This window comes from Dysidea avara, chromosome 2 (assembly GCF_963678975.1).
Source record: "Dysidea avara chromosome 2, odDysAvar1.4, whole genome shotgun sequence".
In the NCBI taxonomy this organism is placed as follows: Eukaryota; Metazoa; Porifera; class Demospongiae; order Dictyoceratida; family Dysideidae; genus Dysidea; species Dysidea avara.
In genome coordinates this window covers 16,525,533-16,544,242 of record NC_089273.1, presented here as the reverse complement: position 1 = coordinate 16,544,242, position 18,710 = coordinate 16,525,533, and the positions used below count along the sequence as shown (strand labels likewise).

The following is an 18,710-nucleotide window of genomic DNA, read 5'->3' as shown; positions in this document are numbered from 1 at the left end:
AAGAGAGAGATCTAGGGTAATAAACCGCCAATTAACTTATTAACTAGCTATTGGTTTATGTATTAATAGGTTGTACAAGAAGTGATGGATGCTCAGTCAGAGCAGCAAGATACTTCTGTTGGTTTTAGCCAATTGCAATCTGTGAATGAAGCTGCACAACCTCGGTACTCAACTTTGGGGTCCAGACTTTCCCAGACGTTCTTGATGCTCATACTCAGGCTGCAATTGTCGCTGAGGTCACTCAGTTCGGTAGGAACCAATTAATGTTATCTTTTATTGTAATATGAACCTGCATGGTCATAGGTGTCCAGGCAGCACCACTGATGTGTGATGTAGGAGTACAGTGTAATCTCTTACATATTCTGACGACATCAACTCCTAAAAAAGGAGTGATAGCACCAGTGGCTGAGAATGAAGACACTTTCACCCTGCCATTCATGTTATTTGGGAGAAGAACCAAATTCTACTCCTTAGCAAACTGAAAGAGAAACAGCAAGGCTTGGTAATTGGTGGTGATGGAAGATCTGATAGCCCTGGACACAGTGCCAAGTATGGATCATATTCCATGCTTGAATTGAATCTTAATAAAATAGTGGATATACAGCTTGTTCAGGTAAAGCTATATTATAGTGAAGTATGTGGTGTATACTAACTGTAAATTAAATAATTTACAACAGAGCAATGAAGTTAAGGGAAGCTACCATATGGAGAAGGAGGGCCTCCATCGCTGCATGGACTTTCTTCAAGGCCATAACCTTGCAATTGATGCACTTGTCACAGACAAACATAAGCAGATCAACAAATGGATACGTGAAGCACACCCATACATCAAACACTATTTCGATACATGGCATGTAGCAAAAGGTACACACTTGTGCAGTACCTGTTGCAATAATCAGAACTGGTGAATATATTTAGGTTTTCGCAAAAACAATTAGAGAAATTGGGCAAACAAAAGGATTGTGAATTGGTTAGTGAATGGCAGAAGAGCATCATCAACCATCTCTATTGGTGTGTGTCCACAACACCTGATGATGACAGTGAACTTGTGCAAGCCAAATGGTTATCACTGGACAACCATGTGCATGATGTTCACAGGAGGCACAGTACAAATTTCCAAAGTGTTCTCATGGTAGATTAAGACGTCAAGATAGGAAGAAAAAGTGGTTTAAAAGATGTAAGTAGGGCATGATATCCACATATATAGTGACATGGATGAGCATGTATATTATTGAATAGACACAAAAGCAAGTGAGAAGCTAACATCTCTTCTGACCAAGCCAACACACTTGAAGGACATGACCCGCCTTTCTGGTGCTCACCAGACATCTAGCTTGGAGTCATTCCACAATGTTGTGATGCTCACCAGACATCTAGCTTGGAGTCATTCCACAATGTTGTGATTAACTTTGCACCAAAGGCAGTTGCTTTTTCTTACAAGGGAATGAAAAGCAGGTAATGTATTGGTCACTTGGCTTCATTCTATTCATTTGATTTGTCGTTAATGTAATGATTAGTGTGTTAATTTCTCTATTGTAAGTTAACTATTTGCACCCTTAATCATTAATTGTGTGACCTAACCTGCAGACATAAAGTTGCTTTTGCATAATTATCATTGCAGGTTAAAGCTAGCAGCATTGCATTTTAATGAAAACAGTGACCGTCCTCAAGCACTCACAAAGCAAGGTGTGGAACGGTATGATGTCATACAACCTAAGTATAAGAGTGGTGGTTATCTTGTACGCAAAGTTCATGTGAAAGCTACATATGGTAAGAGAAATAAGGTTTATTTGATTTAGCTCATATGGTTGATGATATGTATGTAGGTTATGTTGAACAGCTACTACAAGAAACCATTGAACAATGCAACACAGGAGGAAGCGATCTGCAAGAAGAAGATCCTAAACCACTATGCTCTGCTTTTGAGCGACCAGGCAAAGCAACTGCAATACAACAGCACAAAAGTCGATTTAGCACTACTTAAGTGTAGTTTATTTGGATATCATTATTTTGCCCATTATATATAGTGTAATTGACTTTAGCATTATACAAGAATTTTACATGATATACATTTTTATAATTATATATACAGTAATATTACAATTTAGGGTACTTAAAGCCTGCATATGTCTCTGAAGGAAAGGTGCGCCTTATTTTATCCACAGCAAAACTTGGTAGTACTATTCTTATAGACTTTCACAGCCAACCCCAGCACCAACGAGTCAGCTGACGGTAGCTTGTGAATCGGTACTGCCTGCACATTAAATTAAAAGGTTCAATGGGAATGTGCTATATCAGTGTAACGTACTCATGAATGGATTCTTTATACTTGCCATACTGTTGTCTGTATTGATAATATGCAGTCAGCAAGACCCACTGGTTTAAACAAACTGCATCAAATCCTTCACTTTCAGTGATACATGAAGCACCAATTTCTTCCATCTTCTCTACCACTTCACCAACGGAACAGCAGCATATACATTCTCTTCTAGTGGGCATCATCTTACAATTGCCACAGTGACACCTGTAAGAACTGTATTATTAGCTAACAAGTAGTGGTAGAATGGTCATACCAGCTCATATCATTGGGCAATTTCCCAAGTAGCTCTTCATCAGACGATGATTCATCCTCAGTCAGTCGGTCTGTATCGCTAGCGTTAGCATCTATTGGCTCGAATTGGTAAGGTTCAAGAGAGGTTCCAGTCATCTCCTCAGTGTCTTCATGATCATCTATGTCTTCGCTGAAAATGCTCATTTCGTCACTAGAGACCGAACTGGAAACGTCACTATATTCATCAGAAATATCTTGGGAATCAATCGAACATTTCGAGCCAGGAGTAGCACAGCAGGAATCCGTTGATGACTTTGAAGTATCCATAACGAAGTCTTTCTATACCAGTCCTATTACTTCACTCTGATACGTGACTGAATTAATAATAAGATCTGATTCTTCCATGGAGTGTATACTTCATTCACGCAGCGTTCTCTCTCTGACGTCAGCAACTTATGACGCGTTATAACGTATGATTACTCCGGAAGCATTTTTGATCGTGTATTTCATTAACAAATCATACAGTAAATTAAATTTCAAATGTACAACCATACATAAGGGCATCAAATCAATACAGCAATGAAATTTTAAAATTCTATGTCTCCCTCCCTTTAAGCACTTGTGTTCGGCATACACCTGTAACATTTCACAATACGTTCAATACCACACCCATCTTGGTTGATTAATAATGATCAATTACCGAGACCACGCCTCTTAACAATATATTTACTCGATCACGATATAACACCTTTTTATTATTATTATTGGTCTAGCTGTATTTATGATGCTAGCACATAGTGTTCTGTGATACAGTGCATCTTGTGTATCACGTATCACCATCAGTAAACTGTTTGATACGATACTGTATCACAATACTATAATGAAGTGGTCATGGCTAGTTATGACTGGCATATTAACCAATAGTTGTAACAATATCTAATTCAACTGTATCTTAAAGAGCTGACACTGATTCTATATTCACTGTATGCATCTACAAATTTCTTTATTCAGTGAATGCTGATAAACTACAGTATTGTACTGATGTGACAAATAGCTAGTGTGTTCTGATATGATTTTTAGTATGGAAAACAGAGTTGCTGTTAAAAAACACATCCCTACCTGGATACCTGCCTACCCAGACAATTAGCTACCACAAACATTTTAATGCATGCTACCACAAAGGCTTGTCCGGATTACTCTGCATTTTGATGAGTTGTCAAGATTGCTGCACCACTAAGCCTTAGTGGTGCAGTTCTTTATACTTAAAGTGTAACAGCTACTGTTTTTAGAAGACCCGGTTAAGAATAGTTTAGCCATAACAGCAGCACTTATACATGTGTATTTGTATGGCTTCTTGTAACGTTACAATTAATAGCACACGTAAATAGAGAGACCTTCTATTTGAGTATCAGATCAGTGTTAGAGTAATAGAGCAATCAGAGACTCTTCTACTAGAAAACTTTGATATATTAATATTTTCTAAGTACAGTATCATATTGTGATACTTATATGCTGTATTGATATATTGCCATATCAATATGTATTGCAGATCCCTACTAGTAGCACAATGATAATATGTAATAGTAACACATCTTCTGGTAGGTAGATGAAAGGCTTACTCGAGATACTCTAATACAACAGTAACCCTCATAGATCAGTAACACATGTATGGTATATGCTATAACAAAAAACCAAACAAACAAGTATATTACAAATTATTAATTTCAAAATGAAGTAGTGATACAAGCGATAAAAATAAATGATGATGTTTACTTATAGCATAGCTTGGTGGGAAAATCCCTACTTTGGAATTAAAAAAAATGATTGTTCTAACATGTCATGTAGGGATTTTCCCACTGAGCTATGCTGTAATACCATCATTGTTATCTCTTGTTTCACTACTTTTTATTGCTTGGATCCCTACTTCATTTTAAAATTACTAATTTTAAATATACTATTGAATATCATTTAAACCCACAATGTAAAGTGCACCTTGTTCAGAGGTTTGTATGTGACCCACTGAGCAAAAATCCAACTAGTTCACATTTTCCTTGAATGCCATTTTATGACTTTTTTGTTGTCTAGTGGAAATCACCAATACGTTGCTAATTTATAAGTTTCAGCCTTATCTGGTGAGTACTTTAGAGTTATAGTGATAGACAGCAAGAAGCGTAAAACAGTCCATTTCTACAGTGACTATACAAAATATAAATGAGAGGTAGCTAGCATTTGCTAGCTACCTCTCATGTACCTCTCTACCTCTCATGTAACCTCTCTCATAAAAATGTTTAGTGTTATTCTTAGTGTTATTCTTGATTATTATGTTGGATCATACTAGGTTATGCTGGCATAATTTGCAAAAAGGACACAGAGAAATTAGGAATTTTAAACTAGAGTAGAGACAATGTAGCTAGTACCACAAATAAAAGTACTGAGACAAGTTGGATTGGATTATTATGTAATGTCCAATTGCTATAAAACAATAAGAAGTGAATATCCCTACTGTGTGTTTCATCTTCTAATTTTTTTTATACCATATAGCGGGTATAATGTTTGAGGCGCAATTTCTGTGAAGAAGCAAATTTTCCTTCCAGCAGTAATATCTGTGATTATAACATCTGCGAACCCTTCCAATCATCAAAACACATGGTAACAATAAAAATCATGGTATGCTACATGTACAATGGCGTCTGAGCTCGTGTCTTAAGGGGCATGCTACTAATTCCTATGGCTTCACAAGCAAAGTCTTGGTTTTCATGATCTGTGCTTGCTTTTCATTCCCTTTGTGTATCATATGTGTTTGTGGTACTTAAAAATCACCATCTCCAATTAGACGTACTGACTTTAAGACTCAGTTTAGTATTTTAGACCTGAAGAATGGGAATTCTACAAATTTTGGATCGAGTCTCACAGTTTTGGTTCTACACTTCTTAAACTTTGCCATCTGCTACCTAAGCATATTCGCAACAAAAGTATGGAAGTATGAAGTACTTGATCAAATGAGCCATTGAACTCTATAAAATGAAAAAGAGTATTCTCCACCTTTGAAGCCATACTAGTCATACCTAATAATCTATTTCCATATTTTTTAAGATAATACTATTACAAGCCACTACAAGAATTTTTGGGGAGTTTCACAATTAGCTGCAGGAGGAGAATCAAATTTAGTGTTAAAATTACAGTGTTTTGTAACCATGTAAATAATATGCACATAGTTCAGGGGATTTCACTCAGATTTGCACTAAACAGAAGTTCAACATCTCAACTAAAACATGTTTTATTCATCAGGTGGAGAACAGTATCTACAGGTGGTGTATGTTGGTTTTACAGCTTCGCAAAAGAAAGTCAGAAATAATTATGATGCTGAGGCTTGTGTATCTGTGGTTTTACTACATCCAGTACTACAGTACTATAAATGATATGTCAGAAAAGAGTAGAATTTGTTGTTCATGTTAGTATTGTATCCATCACATGGGTATATACCATGATGAAATCTATGCTGTAGACATGTATGAATGCTTATGGCTTCCCACAAACAATATGTGGCATCCACAAACAAATTAATATACACACCACATCATATACAGCTAGTTTATAGACTGCAGAATAGCTAATCTTGGATACACACAACAGCAAAGTCACTTCTGTGTAGCTACAATGTCAATCACAGGTTATCAACAACATGAAGCCATGTTGTTTACACTGGCAATGTGGTCAGGCAATTATGACACTCACAAATTTTAATTAACAACAACTAACTGACTCCACCCAACTTTAGGCTTTGTGTGGAAAGCAAATGGTTTATAGAAACCATATTCATAACAATGAATAATCTCTGGTAACAGCACTATCACTTCGTTACATCTTCATGAGAGAGTGCTTGTATGGTCGCTCATAAAAAATCGCGATCATGCGCTTACAGGAAGTAGTATACTTACTGTGCAGAGATGCTATGGGCGATCTGCTAAGTGTAAAAAGTGTTGCTACAGCCATGAGTACTTGACTAACGTTAACAAAGTCCAAACGAACTCACACTGACAATGGAATCCTGTAACTTTATTGTTATATGGCTTCTTTAGTATATGGAACTGCTGCCAATAGTGTAATGGTGAAGGGAACTTGGAAAATGTTCAAGGTCTAGGGTGGTTCGCGATCCTTGGAATACGAGCTTATTAATAGGTCATGGACACACGGAAGGACTCAGTAAGCATGGCTATATAGTTTTTAGCTCGAAAAAGTGGATAACTTTTGCTGTACATGAATGAAACAAAATAAGAATAATAATTTATGAAGATGAACAAAACGGCAAATTTTAATTGTGTCCCAAATACACATACTGTTTCCTTTTTACTTGATACTTACTAGTGGACCCAATACTAATTGCAAATAACCACCAGTGGGTGGTTTTGAGTTGAAGGATGCATTCCAAAGTGGTTTTTAGGCGTGCGTCCTATTAGAGTTTTGCAAAAAACATTGGCGATCCCTATTATGAACCCACTATCGTGGTTCACGATAGCCTGACAATAGTATAGTCACAACTGAAGTAGAGACTAAAGGTCCACTAACATAGCTGTAGATGTAGATGCTTTCCACTGTGTCATTGTTTTCTATTTCTATGATCCCTACGTACACAAATGAAAATTTTCTATTAATTTTCCTAACATTTACATGCTTACTAATTTGTAATAACATACATACATAGCTAAGTCATTACTGGTGAACCATTACAAAGGAAGGAATACATGGTACCAGACCCATCATAAAAGTTAATTGTGTGACTGAACACATGCCCTGACTATCAATATTATTGAAACACAACATGGCCATTCCATTTCATTTTTAGCTATGTATGTTCCAGCTGTTATACAGTATGAGAAGCACCTCTGTAATCAATCCAGTCACCACTACAGAAATTATGACTGAACACACACCTGACTATCAATTACAGTAACATGAAGTGGCAATTGCTCTCAGTTTCAGCAATTTTCCACCTGTTACACAGTACTACAAACAAGGAATGGTACAAGAAGTGTTTCTACAATCATTCACACTACAGAAATTAATGCACTACTGTGCACCTACATAGGTGGTAGTAGAGGAACACAAAGGAGGACAAAGGTGAGTCCATGACAGGTGCAATGTAGCTGCTGTGTATAATGGATGTCTTGGGGGTGAAGCAATGTCAAAAAGTGAATATATCAAGCCCTTAGTCTTAAGTTACGCTTGGCTAGAGGAATCAATCAGTTAAATATTAGAAAATTCAGTGAAATTAACAGTTAAAAATCCATACAGTCTTGTGGGTTTGGGGCCACTCTGAAGACATTTATGGGGTTGGTTATGGCTAACCAACACAGACACTGCCAAGCTGCCATGAAGTAAAATTGAGGCCGTGAAGTGTCATAAAGCAAACGGTTCCAGAAGTGTTCCAATGCTTCCCGGAACCAGTTAGCCATTTAAAATGAAAGATCAATATAATCTAATAATATAGACATATTAAAAATTTAAAATAAGAAATAGGGATCGCTGAAAAAGCCACGAAACAAGAAGGGATCGCTGGGGTGGTAATGCAAACCACAAATCCCTATTTTGACTTTTTATACTCAAATGGAGCATTTATAGAGTCAAAATAGGGATTAGTGGTTTACATTACCACCCCAGCGATCCCTTCTTGTTTCGTGGCTTTTTTCAGCGATCCCTATTTCTTATTTTAAATTTTTTATATGTCTAGTTTGTGTACTTTTTTCCAACTCCATTTATGGATTATAAGTTAATTGGCACATTAGTGTAGTAAGCTAACAGAGACTCCTTGGTTTAAAAGGCTAACTCATTAGATATGTTATTGCAATATTAATTTTGTAATCTATGATAAAGACTGTATTTTCATCCTGATTCATTTGTACACACACAAAATATAAGGCAGGATACGGCATTAATTCCTAGTCTATACTCAGTGTTTGAGCCATCATCGTCACACTTGGTGCCATCGCTGAAAACACACTGCTATATGAGCTACGTGTACCTACCTTTCAGAAGAATTACTGATTGTGCACCTATCATACAGGACACAGTGTTGATGGCAGCACAGGAGACTTGAAGAAGAACAAGATGTCTTAGGTGTTTATTCTAACAGAAGGACAAGAATGAAACTCTATGATACAAGTTATAAGAATGGTAACTGTTAGTGTTATAATTCCTGTAGAGTCCAATTTTTTTTTTATATAAATTTTCACGTGATATAATGATGTATACATCAAGCACGTACATTTTAGGTGTAGAGTTGTCTAGCAGAATAGGTAGTGAAGAGATAGCTATACATTGTAGCTGTAGTGTTATTATTGCAGCGATGACGCTTTACAACACTTTTGTATAAATTCATGTATGAACAGGGCTGAATACAGCAGCAACATTGTGAGTTGGTATTAATCAAGCTAAATAGGAGATGGCTAGGCTTGGCCGAAAAGTCTTCCTATGCCAGTGTCTGCATGTACAAATCACAATATCACTACCAGTGGCCAGTGGCGTAGCCAGTCTTACATGATTACCAGGGATTTGACAGTCATTACCCATACATGCAGGAGTACTTTAAACTGGCATATTGAGTTCCAATTGCCAGGACTTAGACTGGGCTCTAGCCCTGGAAAGCCTGCTAGCAACAGTGTGTCACAAAGTGGAACACCATAGGTATAGTCAGCAAAGTCTGGTTAGCATGCATGTGGTCATGGCTAAATGTTTGCAACTGTCAATGTCACTAGCTGATCAGAGAGTGTGCTAGAATATGTACACAGTAACTAGTTACAGTGACATAAGCACAGTAGCACACAATCCTCCCATATAAGACTGTCAGGCTTCACACTCTGTAAGTTGTTTATGACATGGATACCATATGGGAGGGTTGTTGATGATATGTGGTTAGACCACAAAATATTTTTAAATGGTAGGGTTGTAATAAACACCCCACCCAACCTTTTTTGCGTGTGAAAAGCAGCCATGATATCAGCGCTACCATTTATCTTCCACCTATAATGGGCAAACAAAGCACTCACTGTGATGGCTAGAAAGAAGAATAAACTGGATGCGTGCTTAAACGGCTTCACGTAGCAAAGACGGGCAGCTCACTAGAGACCCTATTATGGCAATCTTGTAATAAAAGAGTGCTCCACAACTTCAATCTGCCATCTATTAAAGTTATAAAGACTATAGTCGAACAATACGCATCCCTGAGCACACAAGATCCCGTAATTTTGTTCTTTAATGGCTTCTTCCATATACGGAACAGCAGGCAATGGAGAAGAAGAACTTAGAAATATATCGAGGTGGAGGCCGGTTAGCGATCTGTGGACTACGAGTTAATTAATGGGTCATGGACGCACTGAAGGACTCAGTGAGTAAGGATGTGTAGTTTTTATCGTGAAAAAATGGAAGCCTTGGGCTGTACACGAGTGAAACAAAATAATTATACAACCAAGTAGTAAGAATAATACGAAATGCGGTTAAAATTACATCATTAATAACGAATGAATAAATAAATAAATAATAAATAAATAATAAATAATGTTTGAGAAAACTACGAGGCCTAGAGACATGAACTAAGCGGGGATAGATTCGCCTGTGAATGAAGGTACAACTGTATAATAAGTATGCATGTTCGTGCTGATGACTTTACCGTACGTGTAATTCTATATAATACCCGGCACCACGCCCTTGTTTAATTACAGTTTGCTCGAACGAGAAGATTAGTAAACGTCCGCAACAACATTACAAGTATGTTTAAATGTTTGTACAGTAACTGTATTTTGTGTGCAGGATATGCGCTCCAGGCGTCATGCAGTGAACGACCAGCTGATGACCAGTTGGGATAACAGCTGATGCGCTCATAAACAACCAGCTGGAACGGCAAGGTAATGAGTAATGTAATACTTGTACCGGTAGTTGCATCCTTCATCTGGCTTGCTAGCGGCTGGAATTATTTTCATTATACCGGCACCTTCATCTGGCTTGCTGGCGGCTGGAATTATTTTCCACTCGACTTAACTACTAATCTACTGTGAGTCTGTAATAGCTAAACAACAATGTGTAACTATCTCTTGTATGTTGTGCATGGCTGTATGCATAATTTTATAGACTGTGGTCACTGTGCCAATGCCACACTGCTGATATACAGGTACATCACCAGTGGCCTCTAGTTACAACAGAGTCTGTTGTGCCATATTGGCTTGATTGGGATCAATTGCTAATTGTGCCTTCACCATATCCCTTATTCTGCATAGCCTCACTTCACTGCTGAGTCATCTTCAGAGACACGTCACACCTACAATATATAGTTACTTTCAATATAGCTAACTTAACTTGGTTTTTTGTGTAGGTTGTGTTTTAGTATTGTGGTTTTCTGATACCAGTTAAACTCCCTTGCCTGTGTATGTATGCATTTGTATCATTTCCACAGGTACACGCACAATGCTCTGAGTGTTTCCTATGGCACTGTTTATACTTGCCCAATGGGTAGGTTGCAACGTTGGTGTATGTACTTGGTTGTATGTGACACGGTCCTAGTAATAAGAATAATAATAATAATATTATGAATAATAATATGAACAATTCGCATAAAATTCGCAATTTTTGAATGTTTCTAAATTTCGTCTAGACCATTTTTACTGCTACATCACCATTTGTTTGAGTTCAGTGTTTGATAATAAGCCATCTGAGTGTTGTTTTGTGCTCAAGTCTGCTTTCTAAGGCTGGTTTTAGGTGACTGCTCTATTAGGATTATCAAAAATTCCACTGTGATCCCTATTATGAACCCACTATCGTGGTTCATGATAGTTGCAGTATTTATTTTTCTAGGGCAAAAGTTTATCACTAAATATATTACTTATTAGAGCTGAATGAATTAAAGATACCAAATTTAATGGTACTACTTTCTGTACAAAAATATAACAGTATTACTAAATATCATTGTATTAAAGTAATAGCTAGCTGTTGTTAAAGTACCTCAATAAAATACTGAATACTCATGGTAGCTCAGCAAGCCTTAGGTAAAAGTTACCACAGACAAACTTGTTTACATAGTTTAGTTAGATGACTACATCAATACCAGCATACAAATATTATCACATGTCAGGTGGTACTCTAAATATGGGATGCACAGGGAAGCCATTATGTTCAGTCAGTGTGGTGGTATTAAAACAACAGGTAGTATTAAAGCCCATTGGGTCACAAATATTTGCATGCGAAGCCGTTCAATATTCATCAACCAAATTAAAATCATGTTATTGTTAAGGAGCATGTGTGTCATTAAAATGGTGATTTTGTAAATTTGTCCTTGTATTACAATTATAAGCCAGATGAGCTACCTTAGAAAAGTACCTGGACTCTCTAACATTGCAACAAAGACAATACTCTACATTATAGTAGGAGACATGATCATCACGGAAGCACTTCATTTTATAAAATAGCATCACTGTTACAACCCACCTGGTTGTGATACATGAACACAAGTTGTTATGTAGTGTTAATTACTCTCCAGCCGCTTGTTTATTCCTTTTATAACCACAAAATAAAATAATGTGGTGCTCATAAGTATATGTTAGAACATTGCCATGAGTACTATATGAAAAATAAAGTACAAGGTGTGCGGCCGAGATGCTAATAAAGCACATGGTGAAGCCGAGTGCTTTATTAGCATTAAGGCCAAGCGCCAAGTGGTTTATTTTTTATATAGCACGAGCAAGGCAATGGTTTCAATAATTTATGGAACTTTCTAGTCATGTAGCTTCACCATACACTATGACTTGTAATTAACACGAGTTGCACAATCTATTAGCAGCCTGAGTGCACACAAAATAGTTTAGGAAAGTAACTCGTCTGTAGTTCACCATAGTTTGGCATGACAGACGTTCATCGTGTATTTTGGCAGGTTTGGGTCATAACCTACAATCGATTCTATTGTGACACATGGTGAAGTATTTCCATGATATCTCCAGGACTTGTCTGTTTACATTAACAAATGTAACAGCAACGTTACCTTCTCCCAACCATCATCGAAGCATTTAGGTATGTGTATAAAAGCAATCCAGTAGTAGAACTCATATTGACTGGGGTGATTGACCACTCAGCGCAGCAAGGATTATCAGCATTCAACGGCTTGGGTGATTAATCATATTGGTGTGACCACCACGGGCTATTAGCCTGCACTAGAGCATGTGGGAAACAGTGCTTTATTGCTCATAAAGAGTGCTTTATTGCAATAAAGCACTCTTTGCGGTGCAATAAAACATTCTTTGTGGGCAATAAAGCACTGCTTGTCCTAAAGAATACTTTATGAAATGTAAAGTACACTTTTCCTTTGATCTCGCCCATGCAAAGTTCTATAAATGCTGATAAGGGATAGTTGTAAAGAATAGTATAACAAATTTAGTAAGCTAGATAGTCAGTTGGTAAGTCAGAACTACTTATCCACTTTCAACCCTGTAATAAAAACTATTGGGTTACTCATTTCCAATATGAAGCTAAGAATCATGAAATTTGGTAAATCAGGAGTGCATGCCAGATCGGCCCGAATGTATTTCGCGGACTGAACTCACGGACTGGGATTGTAGACTGGACTCATGTACTGAGCTGGAAACAGCTTTTAAACAATAATCCAGGCATTATCCATCTCTTGCAACACTGGAGACACTACTTTTGAGCTACAACTGCTGATACTGCTCTTCCTTACAAATCAACTAGCTAGTACGCACACTAATTAATTAGAATACACTTACGATACACGAGTACTAGCAGTGATAAAGCGTGATAGAGGCTATTGCTGTATTACAGATGTTTTCCTTTATTGCTTTAGCACTAGTACTAGGGTTGTAGAGATGAGCCAATAATAATTCTTAGCAGGGTAGCTATAGGTGGCACCGCCCAGCGGGGGATGGGGCTATGCACATAAACTGGCTCATCACTACAGACCTAACACTAGTGCTAAGTACTGGAGCAACAAAAGGAAAACATCTAAACTACAACAATAGCCTCTATCACGCTTTATCACTGCTAGTGCCTGTGTATCGTAAGGGTATTCTAATTAATTAGTGCATGCGATAGTTTGTTGACTTATAAGGAAGAACAGTACCAGCAGTTATAGCTCGATAGTGGTGTCTCCAGTGTTGCAAGAGATGGATAAGGCCTGGATTATTGTTTAAAAGCTGTTTCCAGCTCAGTGCATGAGTCCAGTCTGCTAAATACATTATGCCTACAAGATCACTTTTGGCAAATCCAGTGAACTATTTCATGAAGCAGTCAAATTTTATAAAACTTCTATAGGCTACAATTAAATCATATACTATTTATTGAGCGGTTTTGTAAATACTCATTGGGTTAGTTACCCTTAATGGGCCTTATATATGTATGTATGTCAGGGACGGATCTAGGATTTTTAGAAGGGAGTTTCCAGCGGTAGTAAGACTGAGATGTGGGGGTCTGGACTGAGATATGATGCTGACAGGTTTTAGTTTTCCAATGCTTTAAATTATTTTAATGAAACTTGCTGTTTAAAACCTTCTGAAAGTTTCTGATTTATCAATGCTCACTAGCATTTAATATGTCATGTTTTCACCAATAATTATGTAGTTAGTTATGATAGATTGGTCTACTGAATCTTTGTGATTAGCATCAAGTATTTAGCTAGCTTTATAGCTAGTCAAGGGCATTGAAACCAGGGGGGATGGCCTCACACTACTTTCAAAAGCATGTTTTAGCCCCCCACACTTTTTTGGCAAAGTAGCCAATTAGCAAGAGCTACATACTTACACACACAGAAATACATACCTCCATATGAGAAGCCATACAACCATTACGCAAAAGCACTCTGCCACTCTCTGGGGTATGGAATCACCAGTCCACCGCAACTGTCAAACCATTCACTGTAGCCTACTGTATTAAACACAAAAGCGCCTGTAATTTTATTTCTGTTACCCGTATGCTTGTACGTGATATCTGTCATTCAAATATTTCCTGGATCCCATTCAGTGAGAAAGTTTAAACAGTAGAAAGAGTGTCACATCCATGGAATTATATGATGTGAGAAAGATTTAACTTGAATTGAGGGTGGTAACAGATCTAAGAGGGCAGTCTCACTGTAGTGCACTAATTTATGGGAGTTGCAGATTAGTGATGTGCGGTATTGGATTTTGGCAGTCGGTATTTTTCCGGTACGATAATTGCTGTTAATCTTCGGTATCGGTATCAACATCAGTATTATTATATTGTAATAATTATATTTAATGTGTGAATTGCTATTAAAATTAATTGTAATCATGTAATAATATAATCATGGCATTGTCAGCTGAAAATTTCAATCAATAACTACAAGTTCTTGTTTAGAAACACAAGCTGGTTAAGGTTTTCTCCACTTAAGCGAGATCTTCGTTGGGAACTAATGTACCCGGCAGCAGAAAAAAGTCTTTCAGATGGAGTTGACATGGCTGGTATTGCCAGGTACTCCCTTGCAATCCTTGCCAAGGTAGGGAAACGGCTCTTGTTTCCCTTCCACCATGCTAAAGGATCCTCTTTTCTGTCGATGTATTCAGCACTGCAGTATAATGACAATTCTTTTTCGTCTTTGTCTTGATTAGTTGATAAATCAGTAGATTTCTTCTTTTTGAGTTCATCAAAACTGTCCCATAAACATTTCATTTTCTTGATGGGTACATCTTCTTGATCATCATTGACAACACTTGCACTGCTTGTAACTGAATCTCCTTGTGTAAGTGCACGCATAATGGAAAGAAATAATCTTTTGGCTCTGACTAAAGCAGCACTAGTAAAACAGACTTCCTTAAACCTGGGGTCTAATAAGGTACATATACTGTAAATTCTGTCTTCTTCATAATTTAACCATCTCCGTTCAATTGATGCATTTAAACCTACAACCACTTGCTGGCTTTCCTCAGAGGTAGGAACACTACTTCCTTGGCTTTCTGGGACCTGGGTTTCATCATCATCGGGGACTTGTGTCTCATCATCATCAACTACATTCTTGCGGAGCTTGAATAATAAGGCATTCGGCAAAGGGATTATGTTACTGCAACACACTCTCTGCTCAGCGCTAAGCTCCCGTGTGGCTTCTTCCAGTGGTTGCAGGATTTGAATAAGTTCACTCATCATGCACCATTCAGCAGTAGAAAGACCCACCCTTGGTCCTGCAGATGAAGCACACATTATAGTGATTGCGGGTTTTTGTTCCAAAAGTCCGGTAAGCATGTAATAGGTGCTGTTCCATCTTGTTGGGCAGTCTGAAAGTAATTTGTGTTTTGGCAGGCTCAGATGTTCTTGGAGCTCTGTCAGTCTTTCTGTACCTTTAGTTGAGCGATTGTAAAAGGCTACAATAGCCTTGGTTGATTTAATCATCTCTCGTATTCCTGGGGACATCTTAATACCATCATCGATGGCCAACTGGAGAGTATGACCGAAGCAATGCCTACTATTCCACTCACCAAGGCGTGATGCCAGGTCCATGTTAGAAGCATTATCTGTTATTACAGCAGACACTACAGCTTGGTCGATAGTGAAATCACGAAGAATCTGTTTTCAACAGGAAGCTATATTCACACCAGTATGCCTCCCTGTGAAGGGTTCAACTGCTAGGCACAGTGACACAAGTTCAAAATCTGCTGTCAAAAAATGACAGGTTAGTCCAAGATAGGCATTGTTAGCCTCTGACGTCCACATGTCAGTTGTCAGAGCCATCTTGTTCTTGCTTTGCAGTACATCACTGAGCTTTGATTCAACTTCTTTCCTTGCCTCCTTGTACATAGAAGGAACAATAGATCTTCAAAATGTTGTCCTGTGGGGAATCTGATAACGAGGTTCTAATTGTTGCATCAGCTCTGAAAATCCTCTATCCCCAACAAATAAATACGGCTGAAAATCATGGATCATCATACCAGCAATTCCATTTGTGATTTCTTGTGTAAGGTACTATTGCTATCCAGCTTGGCTTTTTTTGCAGCCATACCAGGTAAGGATTGCTGCGCGTGTCTCTTCAGCACACTAGACTGACTGCTTGATTGTTTACTTTTGCGCTTTTCATCGGTTTTCCGTCTCACTTCCTCATATATTTTAGAATGCTTTGTCTTCAGATGGCTCATTAAGTTTGAAGTATTTCCCTTCACAACTTTAATACCATTTCCGCACTCCTTACAATTGGCCACGCGGTGAGATCCAGTCCTTTCCAGGCATTCCTCCGTCTTTTCAAAGTAAAGCCATACTGCACTCTCCTAACTTATCCCTTTTGCATTCACTGATTCTATAATTATAACATCCCGCCCAACCTCTTCCGTCACATCTTCAACCTCGTCTTCGAGATCCGATTCTGTATTAGACGCCATTTTCAAGTGGCACGTGTCGTGGTGCAATCCAATAATTCAGTGCAACCCATGAGGATACGCTAGCACAATGGCATTGCATGCAGCGGGCAGTAACTGCAGTAATATACTAACTACCTTACCGAATCGAAGGATCATCGGAATATCGAGAGTCAGCGGTGCTATCAGTATTTACCGGATTTGATGATTATATTGATGCAGCGATATTTATCGAAATAAGTATATTTCAATACCGATATCGAGCCAACTACGGTATATCTACAATTACTGAATTATCAATATATTTTTGGTATACCGCACATCACTATTGCAGACTACTGGCGATCTAACCAGAAATTATGAAGACTTTGGTGAAGTTGATTTATCAAGTAGTCTAAAGAGAAACATACAACGACGCTGAAAATAAAATTGGCCAACCATGAATGCAGTGTGGTAATCACGTGATCTACACTCAACACCCGCCAGAGCAAAAATCCTGCTTAAAGGTAATGATGTTTCACTTTGCAGATAACAACTGTTAATGTTGTAATCCTTGCAGTGTGAAGTATACGTAAAGCTAGCATAAAAGAAGACCTTCGCATGACCATGATTTCTCATGTGACACATACATCGATCATGTGCAGTAGGTGTAGAGGAGCATAGCAGCCATTAGCAGGATAGGGAGTGAAGAGATATAGCTATGCAGTATAGGTGTAGGGCTATTAGCTAGTGATTACATACTCCACAACACATTTATATAAATGCATGTGTACAGGGGCTGATCTTCTATCTGTATAGGTGTTGGATCAGTTTATGGTTAACTGGTTATAGCTATCTTTGCCCCCCCCCCCCCCATTCTGTATATCGTCCCTACGTCTTTGTAGCTAGCCATGTTCAACTCTTTGCTTCTTCATAGATACTTGACATTTCTGCTTCAGTATCACAATTACCATCACAATAAATCCTCTTCTGTATGCTCTGTAGTCTTGGAAGGTTTACTGCTATGTCAATAATAGGAGTGGAGAACAGTACTCTAACTTAACCGAACAGTACTCTAGCTAAGTTGTGGGAGGAGGGCAAACTCATATGAGGTGGTTAACATTCAGGTAGTATCTAAGAATCACACCTTAGTGCACAAATCACAATATTAGGACACATATGCCTCACAGGAAAAAATTGAAAGTTGTGATTGAATTTGAGAACAATTTCAGTGGTGCATGCACACATGAATACAGTATTCTTCAATGGTTGTCATTAAATACTGTACAAGTAGGTATCAAATGAAAGGCCTTTGAACTACACACACAAATTTGTAGTAAAGATACATCTCTAACTGCAGATAGGTTTGAATAAATTGCATCCTAAAAGTAAATAAATTGCGGAACTACCATATTGTATGTTCTATTAGAGCAGATGACTGTTCTATTAGAGTATCATGCTCTCAAAACCACTTGAGTTTTATTGCAAGAATAGTGAAAATATCAGTTAACAGATGAGCATAAGTGAGTCAGTTATTATAACAAAACATACAAAGGACAAGTACACAATTACTAAGTTAAGAAAAAGACAGCAACAATAATTACATAGGTAACAGTAAAGAGCACAGCAAAGCACTAGGACACAGTAGAGAGACAAAAAATAGACCGAGGAATATAGTTCCAAAGGAAAATAGTATTCACAAAAAATGAGAATCTGTAATAATTGAAGATTGAATTCAATGGAATTAAACAGAGTGAATGGCTTATTAAAGGTGAATTCTTAAATTGAACTGATTCCAGTGGTGATAACAACTGATAATAATATATAGTAGGTAC

General features: G+C 37.7%; 3 protein-coding genes across 4 annotated transcripts; 1 reads left to right on the top strand and 2 right to left on the bottom strand.

The window, feature by feature from the left end:
• Nucleotides 1–420: 420 nt before the first annotated feature.
• Nucleotides 421–2,102, top strand: LOC136246712 (uncharacterized). Of its 2 annotated transcripts, none has more exons than XR_010696767.1 (4): nucleotides 421–613; nucleotides 678–1,455; nucleotides 1,622–1,770; nucleotides 1,827–2,102. XR_010696767.1 is itself a non-coding variant. In XM_066038264.1 (4 exons), exons 2-4 carry the CDS (start codon nucleotides 1,445–1,447, stop codon nucleotides 1,982–1,984), a joined length of 318 nt encoding a protein of 105 aa, XP_065894336.1. In that variant the 5' UTR covers nucleotides 921–1,177; nucleotides 1,240–1,444; the 3' UTR covers nucleotides 1,985–2,102. The 2 variants fall into 2 exon arrangements, 1 of the variants encoding a protein (XP_065894336.1); XM_066038264.1 differs by lacking the exon at nucleotides 421–613 and having other exon boundaries at nucleotides 921–1,177; nucleotides 1,240–1,455.
• LOC136246711 (uncharacterized) lies at nucleotides 2,004–2,869 on the bottom strand. Its single transcript, XM_066038263.1, has 3 exons — nucleotides 2,574–2,869; nucleotides 2,309–2,524; nucleotides 2,004–2,254 (listed from the first exon to the last, which is right to left on the bottom strand). Exons 1-3 carry the CDS (start codon nucleotides 2,753–2,755, stop codon nucleotides 2,197–2,199), a joined length of 456 nt encoding a protein of 151 aa, XP_065894335.1. The 5' UTR covers nucleotides 2,756–2,869; the 3' UTR covers nucleotides 2,004–2,196.
• A 12,027-nt stretch (nucleotides 2,870–14,896) lies between these two features.
• LOC136247866 (zinc finger BED domain-containing protein 4-like) lies at nucleotides 14,897–16,048 on the bottom strand. Its single transcript, XM_066039687.1, has one exon. It carries the CDS (start codon nucleotides 16,046–16,048, stop codon nucleotides 14,897–14,899), a length of 1,152 nt encoding a protein of 383 aa, XP_065895759.1.
• Nucleotides 16,049–18,710: the final 2,662 nt, after the last annotated feature.

Coding starts and splice junctions, on each gene's coding strand:
- LOC136246712 (XM_066038264.1), top strand. Junction 1,771..1,826: donor TCATGTGAAAGCTACATATG/GTAAGAGAAATA, acceptor ATATGTATGTAG/GTTATGTTGAACAGCTACTA.
- LOC136246711 (XM_066038263.1), bottom strand. CDS start 2,755: ATGAGCATTTTCAGCGAAGACATAGATGATCATGAAGACACTGAGGAG. Junction 2,525..2,573: donor TTGCCCAATGATATGAGCTG/GTATGACCATTC, acceptor CAGTTCTTACAG/GTGTCACTGTGGCAATTGTA. Junction 2,255..2,308: donor TATAAAGAATCCATTCATGA/GTACGTTACACT, acceptor TTTAATGTGCAG/GCAGTACCGATTCACAAGCT.
- LOC136247866 (XM_066039687.1), bottom strand. CDS start 16,048: ATGGACCTGGCATCACGCCTTGGTGAGTGGAATAGTAGGCATTGCTTC.